At 48.1% G+C, this 14,413-nt stretch overlaps 1 protein-coding gene across 1 annotated transcript; it reads right to left on the bottom strand.

The window, feature by feature from the left end:
• Positions 1 to 1,319: 1,319 nt before the first annotated feature.
• DDB2 (damage-specific DNA binding protein 2, 48kDa) lies at positions 1,320 to 13,893 on the bottom strand. The gene is made up of 10 exons (XM_010151352.1): positions 13,719 to 13,893; positions 10,766 to 10,896; positions 9,334 to 9,525; positions 8,361 to 8,506; positions 5,279 to 5,378; positions 3,702 to 3,879; positions 2,894 to 3,039; positions 2,590 to 2,754; positions 2,230 to 2,275; positions 1,320 to 1,570 (listed from the first exon to the last, which is right to left on the bottom strand). Exons 1-10 carry the CDS (start codon positions 13,891 to 13,893, stop codon positions 1,320 to 1,322), a joined length of 1,530 nt encoding a protein of 509 aa, XP_010149654.1.
• Positions 13,894 to 14,413: the final 520 nt, after the last annotated feature.

Here is a 14,413-nt window from a genome sequence, read left to right as displayed (position 1 = left end):
TCATCGGCATTTGCTAGCATGGGAAATCTAAATCAGCAGAAGCAGCTTGCTGTTCTCAGCATCTTCCTCGCTTCTTTGTCCTCTGAAGAGGTAATCTAGGTCTGCTGCACAGCAAGAGTCATGAAGAAGCAGCTACTGCCTGTGAGAACAGGCACAAGAAAGAGGTAATTGTGCGTTTAAGAGGACCAGACCTGTAATTTTTCAAGGTGGCGAATTTTGCACACACAGAGGAAAGGTTTCTACGATGATTTAAATGTTTTGATCGTGAATTACTTTCTGTAATTGTTCCAATACATTTCATGATTAAAATCAAACTCGCACTGAACCCTACTCTCCTCCCCTAAGAGCTGACAGCAGCGCGCTCAGCGCTGGAACACAGGCACAGCTGGCTGCAGTCTGCCCCCTCCCAGGGTAACCCCTGACCTGCAGTCCCACTTAGAGCGGAGAACTGAGAGAAGCTGGTTTGGAGGGCAGCAACCACGCACAGGTAGAGCTTACGGTGCAACCCGTCCAGCATGGAAGGGTCCGCGGTAGACACGGAGCTACAGCTGGTATTTCCACCACTGGCCCCCTGCAGAAGGGTCAGCAGGCTCTTCCCCGCTACAGGAGCGGTTTGGCGGAGCGCCCAACACAGCCACTCTATCAAAGAACAACTTTGGTTTAGTACAAAACTTTATTAATATCAGTACTATGAAATGATAAAAGTGAACATAGAGAATCTGAGCAGGCCTGGAGCCTGTCCACCCGCCAACCTCTGGGGCAGCAGCAGGGCCCCAGGCAGCCTTGTAAACAAACTAGAAAGAGCGAAACTTTTAACTGCAAGCACGCAACAGGCTAACCCCGAGGTCTTGACTGACGCTCGTTTCCAAGAAGCTGGCATACAGGAGAGGCTGGTGTGCCCTAGGCTGCCCAACCTACCCCATCGCCTTACCCCTGTGAAGGTTCTGCCTTTTCAGGGCATTAACCTTGTTCGCAAAGGGATGCTCAGCTCAGTTTGGCTGGAACAGGCTGGGGACCCTGTCATGAGCAGACTACAGGAGAAGGTAACTTCCGAGAAGTGATGATGCCGCTGTGGCAGGCTGGAAGCAGTAACTGGGAACGTCTCTGAAATGCCTCGGAAAACAGGTGGTAACTCCACTTGGAGGAGGAGCTGAACACTAACACAAGTTTCTGGAAGGGAAGGCAAAGGGAATCAAGGAGGCAAGATCAGATCCAGGGAGGAAGGACAAAGTAGAAGTCTGATGCCCTGCACAGCTTATACTGCCCATTGCCAACCCTGAATTTGTACCCTGTGATCCAGAAAGGATCAAAATACTAAATCAGTTCTCTAGATCCTTCCCTTTCCGCTTCTCTCCCTGTGATTTAGAATCGCTGGGTTTTGTTCTCCTCTCCTCCACCTCCCAAGACGTTACGTTAGCTTTGAGTTTGCTTGTCCTGGGGGTTGCTTGCCTCTGCGCTCCAAGTCTGGACAGACTCCGGCTTCTAATCCCCTGTTCTGTCACGGCTTTCAAAACATGTACTTGCTTGTTGGCCACCAGCTCCTCCCGGCTCCAGATCAGAATATTAAAGCCTGAGAGGAAAAATTAAACACCGTGCATCAGAAACTTTGCATCAAATACTTTAGGCTATGCCACTTAAATGCCAGAAATTCTAAATGCTTCATCTGTTGCAAGATCTTCCCAAGGTGCAGAGGACACAAGGATACTTACTGCAGATGCTACCTCCACACAGCCAGGGAAATTTGATCTAATTAAGAAACATAATCAAGTAATTCCTAATCTCACCTGTCACAGGTCTAAGACCTAAATCTATAGCTAGCTCCCTTAATCCCGTACAGCCTGCGAAAAAAACCGAGTAATCTTGGCTCTGCAGCCTAGGAAATGAGGTAAATTAGGTGAAGGGGGAGGGTACAGCCTACCAGGCAAAGGCTTCCCCCTCCCACCACCGCAGGCAGCTGATGGCAGCGGCTGCTTGCTGGGGGGGGTGGCTTCTCACCCCTCCAGGCTCTGTGGTCCCCGAACGACACACAGGAGAGGACTAGCAACCGGTTTTCTAACTGCAAAGGTGGTCTTGACCTCTTTTACAGCTGTAGGACATTACAGAGGACTGCTAGCAAGCGGGATTTGGGAAACCTTCACAACCTGCTTTAGTCTGGAGAAACAAGACTGTCCTTTTCTGGGACCAGAACCACCCCCCACCATGCTTGGTGCCCAGGTTCCCTTTGCTTACCCATGCCAGAAGCCAGCGTGTCTCCCATAGGGTTAAATTTATTGAGCTGAAAATGGAAACACAATCAGAGTCTGCAAGAGCATCGCTGCTTATACAAGAGTCATAAGAGTATCACGGCTTACGTAACGGCAACAAACCATCCGGGAAAACCAATGTTCCCTAAATAGCATCACAGAAAACCCACAGATGACCACAGACCAGCCCTGCTCGAGTCAGGGGCTTCAGCCCACAGCCATACCCCCACGACAGCGCGAGTCTGTTGCAAAAAAAGAGGATATCCCTACTGTTCTGGCCCCTAACCCCTACCTCTTGGCTGCGGTTCAGTACACAGCCGTCCTTTCGCTGCAGCGCTCTACTCACCGAGATGATACCAGACGCATTTGGATCATAGAGCTGACAAACCATCTCCCCGGTGTTTCCATCGAAGACATCAACAGTTCGCAGCTCGTCCACCGTGTACCCTGGGAACCTGGGGTCGGGGTAGCGACCTGCTACAATGAGGTCATAGCGAGGGTGCCATGTTGCCTAATCACAGAGCAGAGTGACGGGGAGTTAAGAGAAACAGACAAGCTCATGCTGACATCAGACCCTTTCTGATGCACGGCCAGCTGCCGTACGTGATACTAGCGTGAGACTCCTCTGCAGCTTCGCTGGCTTAACTCACCTTAATAGGTGTGAGGTGCTGAAACTGCCGATGCGGATGTGGGATCAGATGCTGCGGCTTGCTCCAGTCCGAGGATGAGTAAACCCTGATTTCGCTGCGCTGGTCTGTGCTCAGGAGCTTGGCGCCATCCATTGGGCTGAAGTAAGCTGGGAGGGGGGGACAGGAAGGCAAACAAAAGATCACAGTGCTGCAACTGACAAGAACAAATTAAAAGTCCAATTTCTCTGATTGGAAACCCATTGCCATTTCCTTAATCGTGATGTGAATATGGCAGTGTGTCCCAACAGACAAGACTTGACCTGTCTCAAACAAACTCAGAGCTCTTACAATCAGTAAGCTGAAACCTACAGTACTGGGTTCCATTGGAAGAATGGTTATTCTCATTTTAGAATCACAAAGACACTGCAAAGAAAGGAACTTGCTCGCTGAAATGGAAAGTTAGTGGAAAAGCCAGAGAGTCCACCGGCAGTTTGGACTTCCACGCACGGGTAAAACTGCACCCAAGAAACAGAGGTTTGAGTCCCATGCTCTGCTTTTGTCAGAGGAACTGCCCCAATAAATTGTTTTCTAATCTCAGAGCCGATGCTTCCACACTCACCTCTCGAGGCACAGTGCCACATGGCAACTGTAAGACTCTGCTGCAGCTGCCCTACGCACCTCCCTGCCTCTGGGCACACATTCCCAACGCCTTCCTGGCTTTAACACTAGCTACTGTGCGACTTGGAATCTCAGCAACAGCTAACACTGCCACGACGATAAAAGCTGAGCAGACTCTGCAAGCGTCCACGCAATGAAACCCTTAACTCACCTGCACTGACGGGTTTGTTGTGAGGAAGCAGATATAGAAAATTCGTGCTGCTTTTGACGTTTCTGAGGTCCCAGATTTTGACTGACTGATCCACAGACGCCGTGGCCAACAGCCACTCACATCGGGAGTTAAACTCCACATGAGTCACTTTCTTCTTGTGCAACTTCAGCTTCCAAATCTGCAGCAAAGCAAACAGAAAAATCACACACTGGAAAACAATCAAGGTCCGGAGTAAAGAAATGGAATCGTAATCTACTAGTGCAGAGCAAAGAGGCCACACATTTACACAGTAACTAAACCTCCAAAATACACCAAGAATTTATCCACTGGGCACAATAAAAGGAGAAGCGTGACCTTGGGAACTAACTATTTAATTCTAGGAGAACTCTGATCCCCCAATTTATTACAGCTCTGAGAAAGGAAAAGGCAATCCCTGGTCCATGGAGGGAAGCATTAGTGCCACTGCACAAAGCAAGATGACATTTTTGATACTTTATGCAGTGCCAGTCTTCCACCTGCAGAAAGATTAAACCAAACTGGAACGGGCACAGAAAATGCTCTGCCAAGAGAGCGGTAAGAAGGAAGGGCCTGCTCTGTGGGAGAAGACCGAAACAGCTTGCTGTGTTTAGTTTAGTAAAAAAGGTGATAGGAGGTACAATTGGCTTCTAGAAATACATCGGCAAAGAAACACGAGGGTGGGAGCAATATTTCCATTAACAACAACAAATGGATATAAACTGGCCATGAATGAATTTATATCCACAGCCGGAAGATGATTTCTGATCTAAAGAGTGAAGCTGGCCCACCCTCCCTACAATAACGGGGGGGTATCTCCCAAGTGCAGAACAGACTGTCACATTCTTTTCAGGACTGAAAAAGGAAAGGAAGCAACGAACCTTGCCTGAGCACAAATCATTTGGAGTGCTCCTGACTCTGCCCACTAATTTACACAGCTGCCTCTGGCCTCGGCTCACTGGGTGGCACACTCTGACAGAAGTCACCCCTTCGGGCAGGAGAACCGGTAACCCCGGCGGGGGGGGCACAGCAGGCCCACTCCAACGGCTCTCCGATGCCTTTCCGTGCCGCTCCAGCCTCGCAGGCGCAGTCTGCCCCTGCCCGCCCTCTCGTGTCTAACGGCTGCAGTGCAATTTCTAGCCCAAGGTCCGCTAAATTCCTGTTGGACACCCACTCCGAGGTCATGGAAGGGTACACATACATCAAAGCAGTAGCTCCTAAATGACTCCCATCAGCGCACTAAAGTTTCTGGAGCTGTGAAGGTCGTTGGCAGGGGGTGCTCACATCTTCAGGTTACCCTATGATTAGTCAGGCCACTAGCAAATACTCAGGGAAGGGGTAGCACATGACAGCCCCTGTTTGGGAATGGTTACAATCATTACCCTTACAATCAACAATGTGAAAACGTCTCACTAAGGGCAGAAGTGGAGGACTTCTCACTACCTACACAACGGGTGGAGCTGCAGGGTACTTGCTCCTCTCTTCATGGTCCCTGCCCTGTAGGAAAGCACGTGAGCCAGGACGGTTCCCGCAGGGGAGAGGCTGTAGGGAGCCATACAAACCTCTTTGCCGGAAGTGCTGAGCAGGACCACGTTGCCCATGTTATCCCCCGTCACCACCGCCCGGCTGCTTGCAGAAACATCAACGCTGCAGTACCAGCAACTAGAGGGAAAGACACTACCAGGTCAGTGCTGCCTCCCGCGGGCAAGGGAAGGCAGCAGAGCTCTGGTTCACCTCTCGGCCCCCGCAAGGAAGACTGCAACAGGTTGTAAATGCAATCCCCTGCCTGACGGTGTGGGCCCGAGTATCCGGATGGGGGACAGGTTATCAGCCATGCTTCCTGTTGGTGACTGAATAAGAAATGACTTCCTCCTCAGCTGTGAAGTGCTCATTAGATGGAGCGTGACACGCTGAGCCGGTGGAACGTACCAGAGGCCAAAAAGCCACTTGGTGCCTGCACACAGACACCCCTTGGGAAATCAGAACACCCTTACGACACGGACAAATGCAAAGAAACAGCTTTAAAATGACGTTTTCCACAAAACACCGAAGCAGCAGTGAAGAAAAGACAAAAGCTCTGGACTGGAAAGTTGCAACTCAAACTGTCTCAACTTCATGCTCCAGGAAACACAGCTGAATCAAGACTTATCTGATAAAGCCTTAACCCCAGCTCTGCTGGGAGGGGAAGGGCAGCGAGAATAAGGCTGGCATCTTTGGGGAACTTTTTGGGAAAGCTTCCCTTGCAGAGATAAATTATTTTAGAATTCAGGGTCATGGAATTCGCATGGTGAGCCTCAAGCCTCCAGAAGGGCAGCAGGGTAAACTCAGTAACCTGAAACTCAGATTGTGCAGGAATGTTTTTTGGCCTTCCTATGCTACCTGAGCTGCTACAGGCAAAACACACAGAACACCCAGGACAAGGAAGAGAAGGAAGTTATCCTGTTCTTCTCACCTCACACTGCGTGAAGTGAAAAGGTGTCAGGGTCTGCAAGACAGGAAACAGCATCACCAGAAAGCAACACCAGAAGATGCAGGCCACACACTAAGCTTCGGTAAGAGACTAAGTCCCTGTGGCTGCCTAGCTTGTCACCCACCCTGCAGTGCCAGAGCCGCGAGCAGGAGCCTGTGTCCAAGCTTCCTCACCAGACCAACTCGCACCAAGTGCCTCCTAACGCTGGCGAAGATGAAGATGTTAGAGAGCAAAAAGAAGCAGCACAGCATTAATGCCAAGAACAGAGAGTCAACCTCGCGCTGCTCCCTTCTCACCAGACGTTATGGTACTCATGGCCACAGTCCGGGGCACAGGAGATCACCTGCACCGCTCTGCCCTCAAGGTCCTGCAGACTTAGGGTGCCATCCCCTGATGCCACATAAAGCTTGACTGCCTCATAAGGACTGAACTTGATGTCTCCGAGAGAATCTCCTGGCCCTTTCTGCAATACACACAAAGCCAAGAGGCATCAAGGTTAGAGTGGAAAAATAAATCTTAATACAGGCATCTCCTGGAACACGCTGCCAGTTTCTGTAGGTACAACACACTGCTTTCTGACAGGGCACGTACAGAAGAAATCTGGTTTTCCAATCTATTTCCCATCTGAGCACATATATTCTGAGCCTGTAAGTTCAATCCCACCACTCTGGGCTGCAAACCTCATTGGCAGCATTGCTTCTTCTGCTAAGGGGGCAGGACTAAGCTGCAGTGAACCACCTGCCTCAGACCAGGCTTAGGAGATCACGAGCAAAACCAGCACCATGGCATGCAGAAACCACATCAAATCTCATGACAGCCCTGCACCAAGCTTTTCTTACAGAGACCTCGTTCGCCAATCCCCTACAGCCTGTTTCCAGTGCTCTATCTGCTCTGTCTCAAAGTACCAGCAGGCAGGGTGAGAGCAGTGCAAGGAGAAATCCTACTGCTAACCCCATGGCACAGGAATCTTATGGTCTGTGTTATGTCACACTGTTGTTTTGTTACCATGTTTTCCCCTAGTCTGTCTGCTGAGGACATACGGAAACCCGACACAAAGGCAGACAAGAAGGATGCTAGCTGGGGTCCCCAAACTCTGTGATACTCAAGTGCACTCCATCTCCTGCTCACAGAGAAACTACGTAATAGTCTCACTGTAACTACCAGATTTCAAGAAGCCCATGGAGATGAAAAAGGCCTGCCCACAGAGCTTGCCTGTCCTCGCAACGGTACAAGGAGGTTGGCATTCCCTTTCAAATCCAAGCATCGCTGCTGTGACAGGCATCCCACCGGGGTATAAGATCCTCATGTCCCAGGACCCAGCCTATCCCCCCTGCTCACCAAGACAGTCATCCCAGCACCGCTTGGGTTCACTTTCTGCCCTATTACAAGGCTTCAGTGAACAGCCAGTTTGGAAATCAACCATGAAAGAAAGTTGCCACCCAGAAAGAATCAGACGGGGAAAAGTAAGGAGGAGGCTAACCCAAATTCCCTCACTTACCTTTAAGCACTGAACTGAAGTAACTAATTGAAGAGCTCAGGGTTCTTCATGAGTCCACAGAAAAGCAACAGTCTGAGAGGGTGACTCTAAGCACAGGCAGGCAGAGTAGCCCCTAGCAATTCATCTCCTCTTTCCACTCATTACTGAAGGACCCCAGACTCTTAATTTTGGTATTTCAGATAAGCACCAAAAGTTCGGTGGGATGAACTGGGGTGATCCTTATGACACACACCACCTGAAGTCAGTGGCGTTTGTGAAGAAGCACTGAGGGGACTATAAACTGTCCTGCAAAAACCATCTGACAATGAGCAGCACTGCTAGCAGGTAAAGAGGTTAGGAGGGCACAGAGCTATAGGAGGTTTAAGAACAGACAGCTGAGGGAATCCACTGGCACCCCCCTGCTCTCCCATATCCAACAGGAAGTAAGCAGCACCAGAAGAGTCCCTCCCCTTCATGAAGAAAAGCTCTGTCCTACCCACCACCCCGTTGCGGGGAAAAATAAAAAGGGAGAGTGAGCCCCCCTGGAAGAGAGGATCCCTGAAATTTAGAGGATAAAGGACACATATGTGGAGAAGAGAAACCCCCGCTCCCACATATCAGAGACAAACATCTCTCTCCCTCTCTCTCTCCCCCCTGCCAGCAGGACAGAGGCCCAAAGCATTGCTGTATTTCTTACTCCCAGTCCTCGGTGCTGGTGAAGACCCGGACAGTACTGCCATTAAAATCCTGCAGGGTGGTAGTGCCGGCAACTGACGAAGTGTACAGCTGACTAGGGTTAAAAGGGTTAAACTTCATTCCTGTGATGGCCCCTCCAGCTCCCATCTACAAGGAAGGGGATGAACAAAAGAAAAATCCACTGAGTGATGGGGAAGGAGAAAAGCGTGTTCTCTAAGTCTGCATTCACTGCTATGTCCTTAACAGCAACAGTGAAACACACTGCAGCCCTTCAAGGAGGCAAAGACAACCACGTCTTCCCACACGACGGCTGGCTAGAGAGCTGCCATCCTGAGGGATAAAACTGCCACTCCTGCCATCCCCAGGCATGTATTCTCTTTCCAAGAAGAGAAAGGTGCCTCTGGAATTGCTGGAGGACAGACCTCCTCCCAGTGTATACCTATGTGAATTTAGGAAGGGGACTAAAGTTAGAGTCTTTGAGTCCCTGTCGCGATGGGAATAGCTGAATACAGCACGGAGGGGGCAGGCCAGCTCCATAAACCATCCGTTCGGCCTTAGTTTCTCTCTTTAGGTACAGGGACTTTGTTTCTCCCCACCCAAAGAAGTTTCCTCATCTGATACAGAATAAAAGGTGAGCAGAGAAAGACCAAGACCTAAACCAGACAAACCCTCTCTGCCTATTTGTTTCTGGCATCCCTTTTAGGTTAACTCTTTTCCCAATTGCTGAATTATTTTTCCACTGAGGACACACCAAGTACCGCTCTGTTATGTACTTAACAAGCCTCAGTCCTCCCCAGTGCTTCAACAGCCTGGGACTTCGGAACAGATGTGCTGTTGCACCTCAGCCCCACAGCTGGCTACTCTGCACCCTGAGACCCTTACGTGCTTCTCGCACCAGACCTCCTTTTGGATGGGCAGTATCTGGTGGTGCTCCACTCTCCCCTCCCACCCCGCCCACACACCCAGAGGCTTACCCCTTGTATGAAGCAGGTTTTACTAAGTACTTGATAGTCCCACAGGATGATGTCTCCACCTTTGGAACCAACGGCTACAGTACTGGGGTGTGTTGGATGCCATTCCAGGCATGTCACTCTCCTGTCAAAGGGACTTGCTGTTTGAAAGCAGCGGTATGAGGCAAGAGAACGCAGAAAGGGCAGCTTCAGATGCTGTTAAAGAGAGAATTATGACTTTTGAGGGATCCACGGGATTCTCTGGCTGAGGAGTGCTAACAATTTCTAATTGCCACCAGTGTTAGTACACTCACACAGAATTCTAAGCCTCATTGAAGAGAGCATGCTGTCCCCAAGGGAAACAGCCCGTGACCACACAAATCCACATCAGCCACAGCACTCAGAAAGCAATAGAGAAGTGAGAGATACCATACTTTAAATGATGTATGGGGAGTTAAGCCTCATGGGCTGAGCTAAAAAGGCAGGATAATTAACATTAACAAGGAGGCAGAATCACAGGATGGTTTGGGTTGGAAGGGACCTCAAAGACCATCTAGCTCCAACCCCCCTGCCATGGGCAGGGACACCTTCCACTAGACCACGTTGCTCAAAGCCTCATCCAGCCTGGCCTTGAACACTCACAGGGATGGGGCATCCACAGCTTATCTCAACAACATGCCTCCACACCAGGAAAACGCACTTACGATTGACTGTGTCTGTACTGAGCATCCCAAAACGTTACACATCAGCCAGTTATACAATATTATGGTCCTCTAGCCAAATTGACTGCAGCTCAACTATTCAGCGTAAGAGCAAACAGAACACTCGAAATAGGAATGAGAAACCATGAGCTGATTGTATTGTTATTCAGCTGAGGAACAGGCACTGCTTGGACAAGGTTGGTGATTTCTTTATCGTTTGGATACTTCAAATAGATAAATGATATGGAAGAGAAAAGCTAGCCCAGGTGCTTCCCAACTCTGGATGTTACAGAAAAAGTTAATTTTCAAATGAAAGGAGTATGGCTCTGAAAACAGTAAAACATTAGGGACTTGATGGAATATGTCTGTGAAGAGGAAAAATCAGCACTCAACCTCACAGGATTAGCAAAGCAGAATGGATACAAAAATAGCATGACAAAGCAGCAGATTAATGTGCAAAAGTAGCACTGTGCAGTAACTCAGGTGCCAGTGGGTAAGTTTAAATATGATTCAAGGAAGCACAGAATGAACAGAGGGATAAAATGCAGAGTGACAGGGCCAGGTCAACTGAAAGGGAAAGCCATCTCAGCTCGTGAATTTTACAGGTTTAAGAAACATTAGGGTGCGCCAAACTCGGAGCCCCAAACTGTGTATGAGAGGAAGTTTAAGCCCATTTAAAGTTCCTCTGCGTGCGTTCAAGATGGTTTTATGTAGAGCCGAGATGTCCAACAGCTCATGAAGGAGAAACTCCTCACCTGCCTGAGCTGTGCCTGAATGGAGGCTCCCAGCATGTTCTGGTAGACATAATGAACAATGCTGCGCTGCCGCTCCAGCTGATGGAATGGGACTCTGCTGTTTCTCACCAGGGACCCACCTCCACTCCAACCTGCCAGGGAAGGAAAGAGTAAAACTTACTGAGAGCCAACACCCCTCACACTCGTTCAATGAAACACACGGGAAGAGGTCTGCATTTGCAGCTAAATCCACAAAAAGCTTCAGCCACAAGGGACAAGCCTCTCGATGTTTCTGACATTTCTAAGGTGCAGCAGCCTCTGCAATTACGCAGTCCCGTGTTTCCCACAGCCTGCCAGAGCTTTGTGCGTGCTTCCTTCTTGATAAACCCCCTTCTCCTTGCCAAAGGTTTCTCAAAAAGAAAACAGGAGAGGACAGAAGCAAAGCTCCAGGTGGTGCATCTCCTGGACAGTAGACAACTTGAACAGTTCATACTCAAAGCACAATGAAGCCATCCAACACCCCAACCACTTGGAAATACGCCACGGGAGGTGGTAAGCCCCAGGGTACAGCAAAGGGAAGGTCAGTCGTGTGACCGGCAGAAACGTTACCCCCTGAAAATTCCCCAAGCATAGCAATGTGAGTTCCCACACCGTTCCCGAAATCCCTGCTTGTGAATCAGAATTTTCGATCTGCTTGTGCTGTAGCCCATACAGCCTGCATACGGCACTGCGAGTTTTGGTGTTGATAATAGACTTGCTGACGCCTCGCCGCCTGATAACCTTTCTGTTCAGAGGGATTTTTGCTGAGAGTACAGCATGCTTCTACATTTTGCTCATGTTCCAAGGTTTTCTCTTCAGGGACCTTTACATGAAAAATGGATCTGTTCAATGCCGCGATCTAATCATCCCCACAGCAATGGTCTGTGACACCCCCAGGGAACCCAGACGTCAAACGGGATAGAAGCATTTCTTAAGAAACATAAATGCTATTTTAATTTAAGGAGAATTACATAAGAAGAACCCCAAAAGACTGAAAACATAGGGATCATTCTACATGATTAGAACCTAACCAAAAACCTTTCTTTAATGCAACATTGGAGCCTAGAAACGCATGGGTGTGAAACTAAATCTCTTTGTTCACATGCCAGTATAGTGCCAGCACTTGTCACACCTGCTGAAATAGGCTAAAAAGTATTTATATTCTATTTCCTTTTTTCCACAGGAGAATTAGCATCCACAGTTCCTTCTTCAGAGAGGATGGAAACAGAGGTATTTTTCCCAAACTCCGTTTTATTACACAGGATAATTTGTTAAGAAACAAGGCCTTTTTAGAATCTGCTGGAAGAAACCTTTTAAAAAGGTGTCTCAATTGCAAGAAACTGAACCTGCCCTCTATGGACTGGGAGATTCTTTTGGTTTGTTTTCCAAACCAAATAAAAATCAGAACTGGAACACGGAATGGAAAAGCTCAAATACAAAGGTCTTCATCTTATTTAAAAAAGGATTAAGGGAAGAATATGACTGGTTTCATTTTTCCAAAATACCAGCTACATCCAATTCCCTCTGAATCTTAGAGGAACTGCAGATGCTCAGCAAATCTGAGTGTCAGGCCATGAAGTTACAATGAAAATCATGTAGCTAAATTAATTACAGAAGATGCTTTAACTACCCGTAATTATACACAGAAATCCTTACAAACAGTTATTTTGCCTCTATGTCACACTGCCAACTGCTCCAAGTTTGGAGTTATACACCTGACACTGCAAATGTACAACATCGTAGAACCGCTGTATCAGACTGTTGAAAAACACTTCAGTAATTTCTGGATCCTTAAAGCCAAAATTGTACAGGAAGTACGTAGTATTTCCACAGAAGGCAGTAACTTGCGATCTCCTAAACAAATAATCAAATTAAAGGCTTTATCTGAGAAAAGGAGGTTCAGGGGAGACCTCATTGCTCTCTACAACTACCTGAAAGAGGTTGTAGTGAGGTTGGTGTTGATCTCTTTTCCCAGGTTCACAATTGACTAGAACAAGAGGAAACACGAGGCCTCAAGTTGTTCCAGGTGAGGTTCAGACTGGATATTAGGAAAAGTTTCTTCACCTAAAGGGTTGTCAAGCACTGGATTGGGCTGCCAGGGAAGCAGATGAGTCACCATCCCTGGAGGTATTTAGAAACGTAGGTGTGGTGCTTAGGCACATGGTTTACTGGTGGACTGGGTAGTGTTAGGTTAATGGTTGGACCTGATGATCTTAGAGGTCTTTTCCAACCTAAAAGATTCTATGAAAATAGTCCTTACTGTAGCTGAAGTCTACACGATTTTCTCGATAATGCAAAGCATTAACTTTTCCAGCATCTTAGAACATAATCCCCTCTCCTCATTATATCAAAAATCTCTAAAAATTTTTTTTAGTCACTTAATAACAGAAAAATGCACATGAAGAGAAGTGGTCAGTGGAAATTCTCTCCAGTCTAATCTGAACATACAGGTAGAAAGTATCCCTACTTACTGCAGCAGAAGTTAGAATATGCAAAGAATCGGGTAGAAATGCCAGTTTACACCGCACGCTGTAGGATGCCAACCTTACAACTATGAAACTGCATTGAGAACTGCAAGGGAGAAAAAACAGTGTACTGCCAAGATTGGTCTGTCCAACAACAAAGCAGATGTCCGGTAATTCAGGAATTCCACAAAACCTGACCACCCTCAAATGAGCTGTGACACCATCTTCAGCGAGCAGGCTTCTACCAAGGGGTACGGAGTCTCAAAAATACAACACGTGTGCACACACTCACTAAACAGGTAACTGGAGGATGTACTACCCCGATACATATTGGAGTACTAATATATAACCCTTCCTGAACACTCGTGTCTGAACTCGCTTCTTGGCTTTCTCCCTCTTCAACTAGTCAGTGCCTGTCATTCAGGGTAAATCTGGGTGGAAGAAACAGTAAGGATCTGAGAAAACATTACCGATTTTCTCGAGGGGGTTGGATGTTTTTCTCACAAACAACTTCTTCGCTAGTGGTTCATTCCCTGGTTCCCTGTAGCCCGGTTTACTCTTGCCAGCTGATTTTGCCTCTTCGGGCCGATGCTCGTGCGCCCTCTTCTCATGCTTCTTGTCCTTTGGCTGGTTCACTGGAACCATTCTGTCTGACCACTAAAAGCAAACAAAGCATGGCAGGTAAGACTGTCATACACATTTAACTGGAAGACAGAGAGGAAAACTGGAATGAAACCTATCCCAGTGGTCTGAAAGCGGTTATTATACCTGTAACCTCTTTTGAAAATCAGGATGACACTAGCTTTTTGTTGTGCTCTGCCGAAGAGGGGAACAAGTTCAATAAACTCTTCTTTGTTCACGGATGAAAATGCACATATCCTAAAGCATTAATGTGTTTTGACAGATGTGCTTCTGCTGAACGTTTAAGCTTAAAACCCACAGATCTGAACAAAGCACATCTGTGAAACCACAGAATACCCTGTTTCTCCAGCAGCTCACGCTGAGCTCTTCAGATTCTGCTACAAAAAAGGTCAGAGCTTATGACGATGGCCAGGGCCGGCCTGTCTTCCACCAAACACGCTCCAAAGACACTTCCCGTGTACCGGCCACTCTTCCTCACAACCGGTGTGTGGAGCAGGCCCCTGCACTGGGGTCAGACCCGCCG

Source organism: Eurypyga helias, unplaced genomic scaffold, assembly GCF_000690775.1.
Source record: "Eurypyga helias isolate BGI_N326 unplaced genomic scaffold, ASM69077v1 scaffold8825, whole genome shotgun sequence".
NCBI classification, from domain to species: Eukaryota; Metazoa; Chordata; class Aves; order Eurypygiformes; family Eurypygidae; genus Eurypyga; species Eurypyga helias.
The sequence above is the reverse complement of the archived record's forward strand: the minus strand, read 5'-3'. Positions and strand labels throughout refer to the sequence as shown.

What these genes read in the sequence shown, in the direction of transcription:
- DDB2 (XM_010151352.1), bottom strand. Translation starts at nt 13,893, where the DNA reads ATGGTTCCAGTGAACCAGCCAAAGGACAAGAAGCATGAGAAGAGGGCG. An exon ending in TTCAGGCACAGCTCAGGCAG is followed by an intron (nt 9,526 to 10,765) that starts GTGAGGAGTTTC and finishes TCTCTTTAACAG; the next exon opens with CATCTGAAGCTGCCCTTTCT. An exon ending in CACGCTGGCTTCTGGCATGG is followed by an intron (nt 1,571 to 2,229) that starts GTAAGCAAAGGG and finishes TTTTCCTCTCAG; the next exon opens with GCTTTAATATTCTGATCTGG.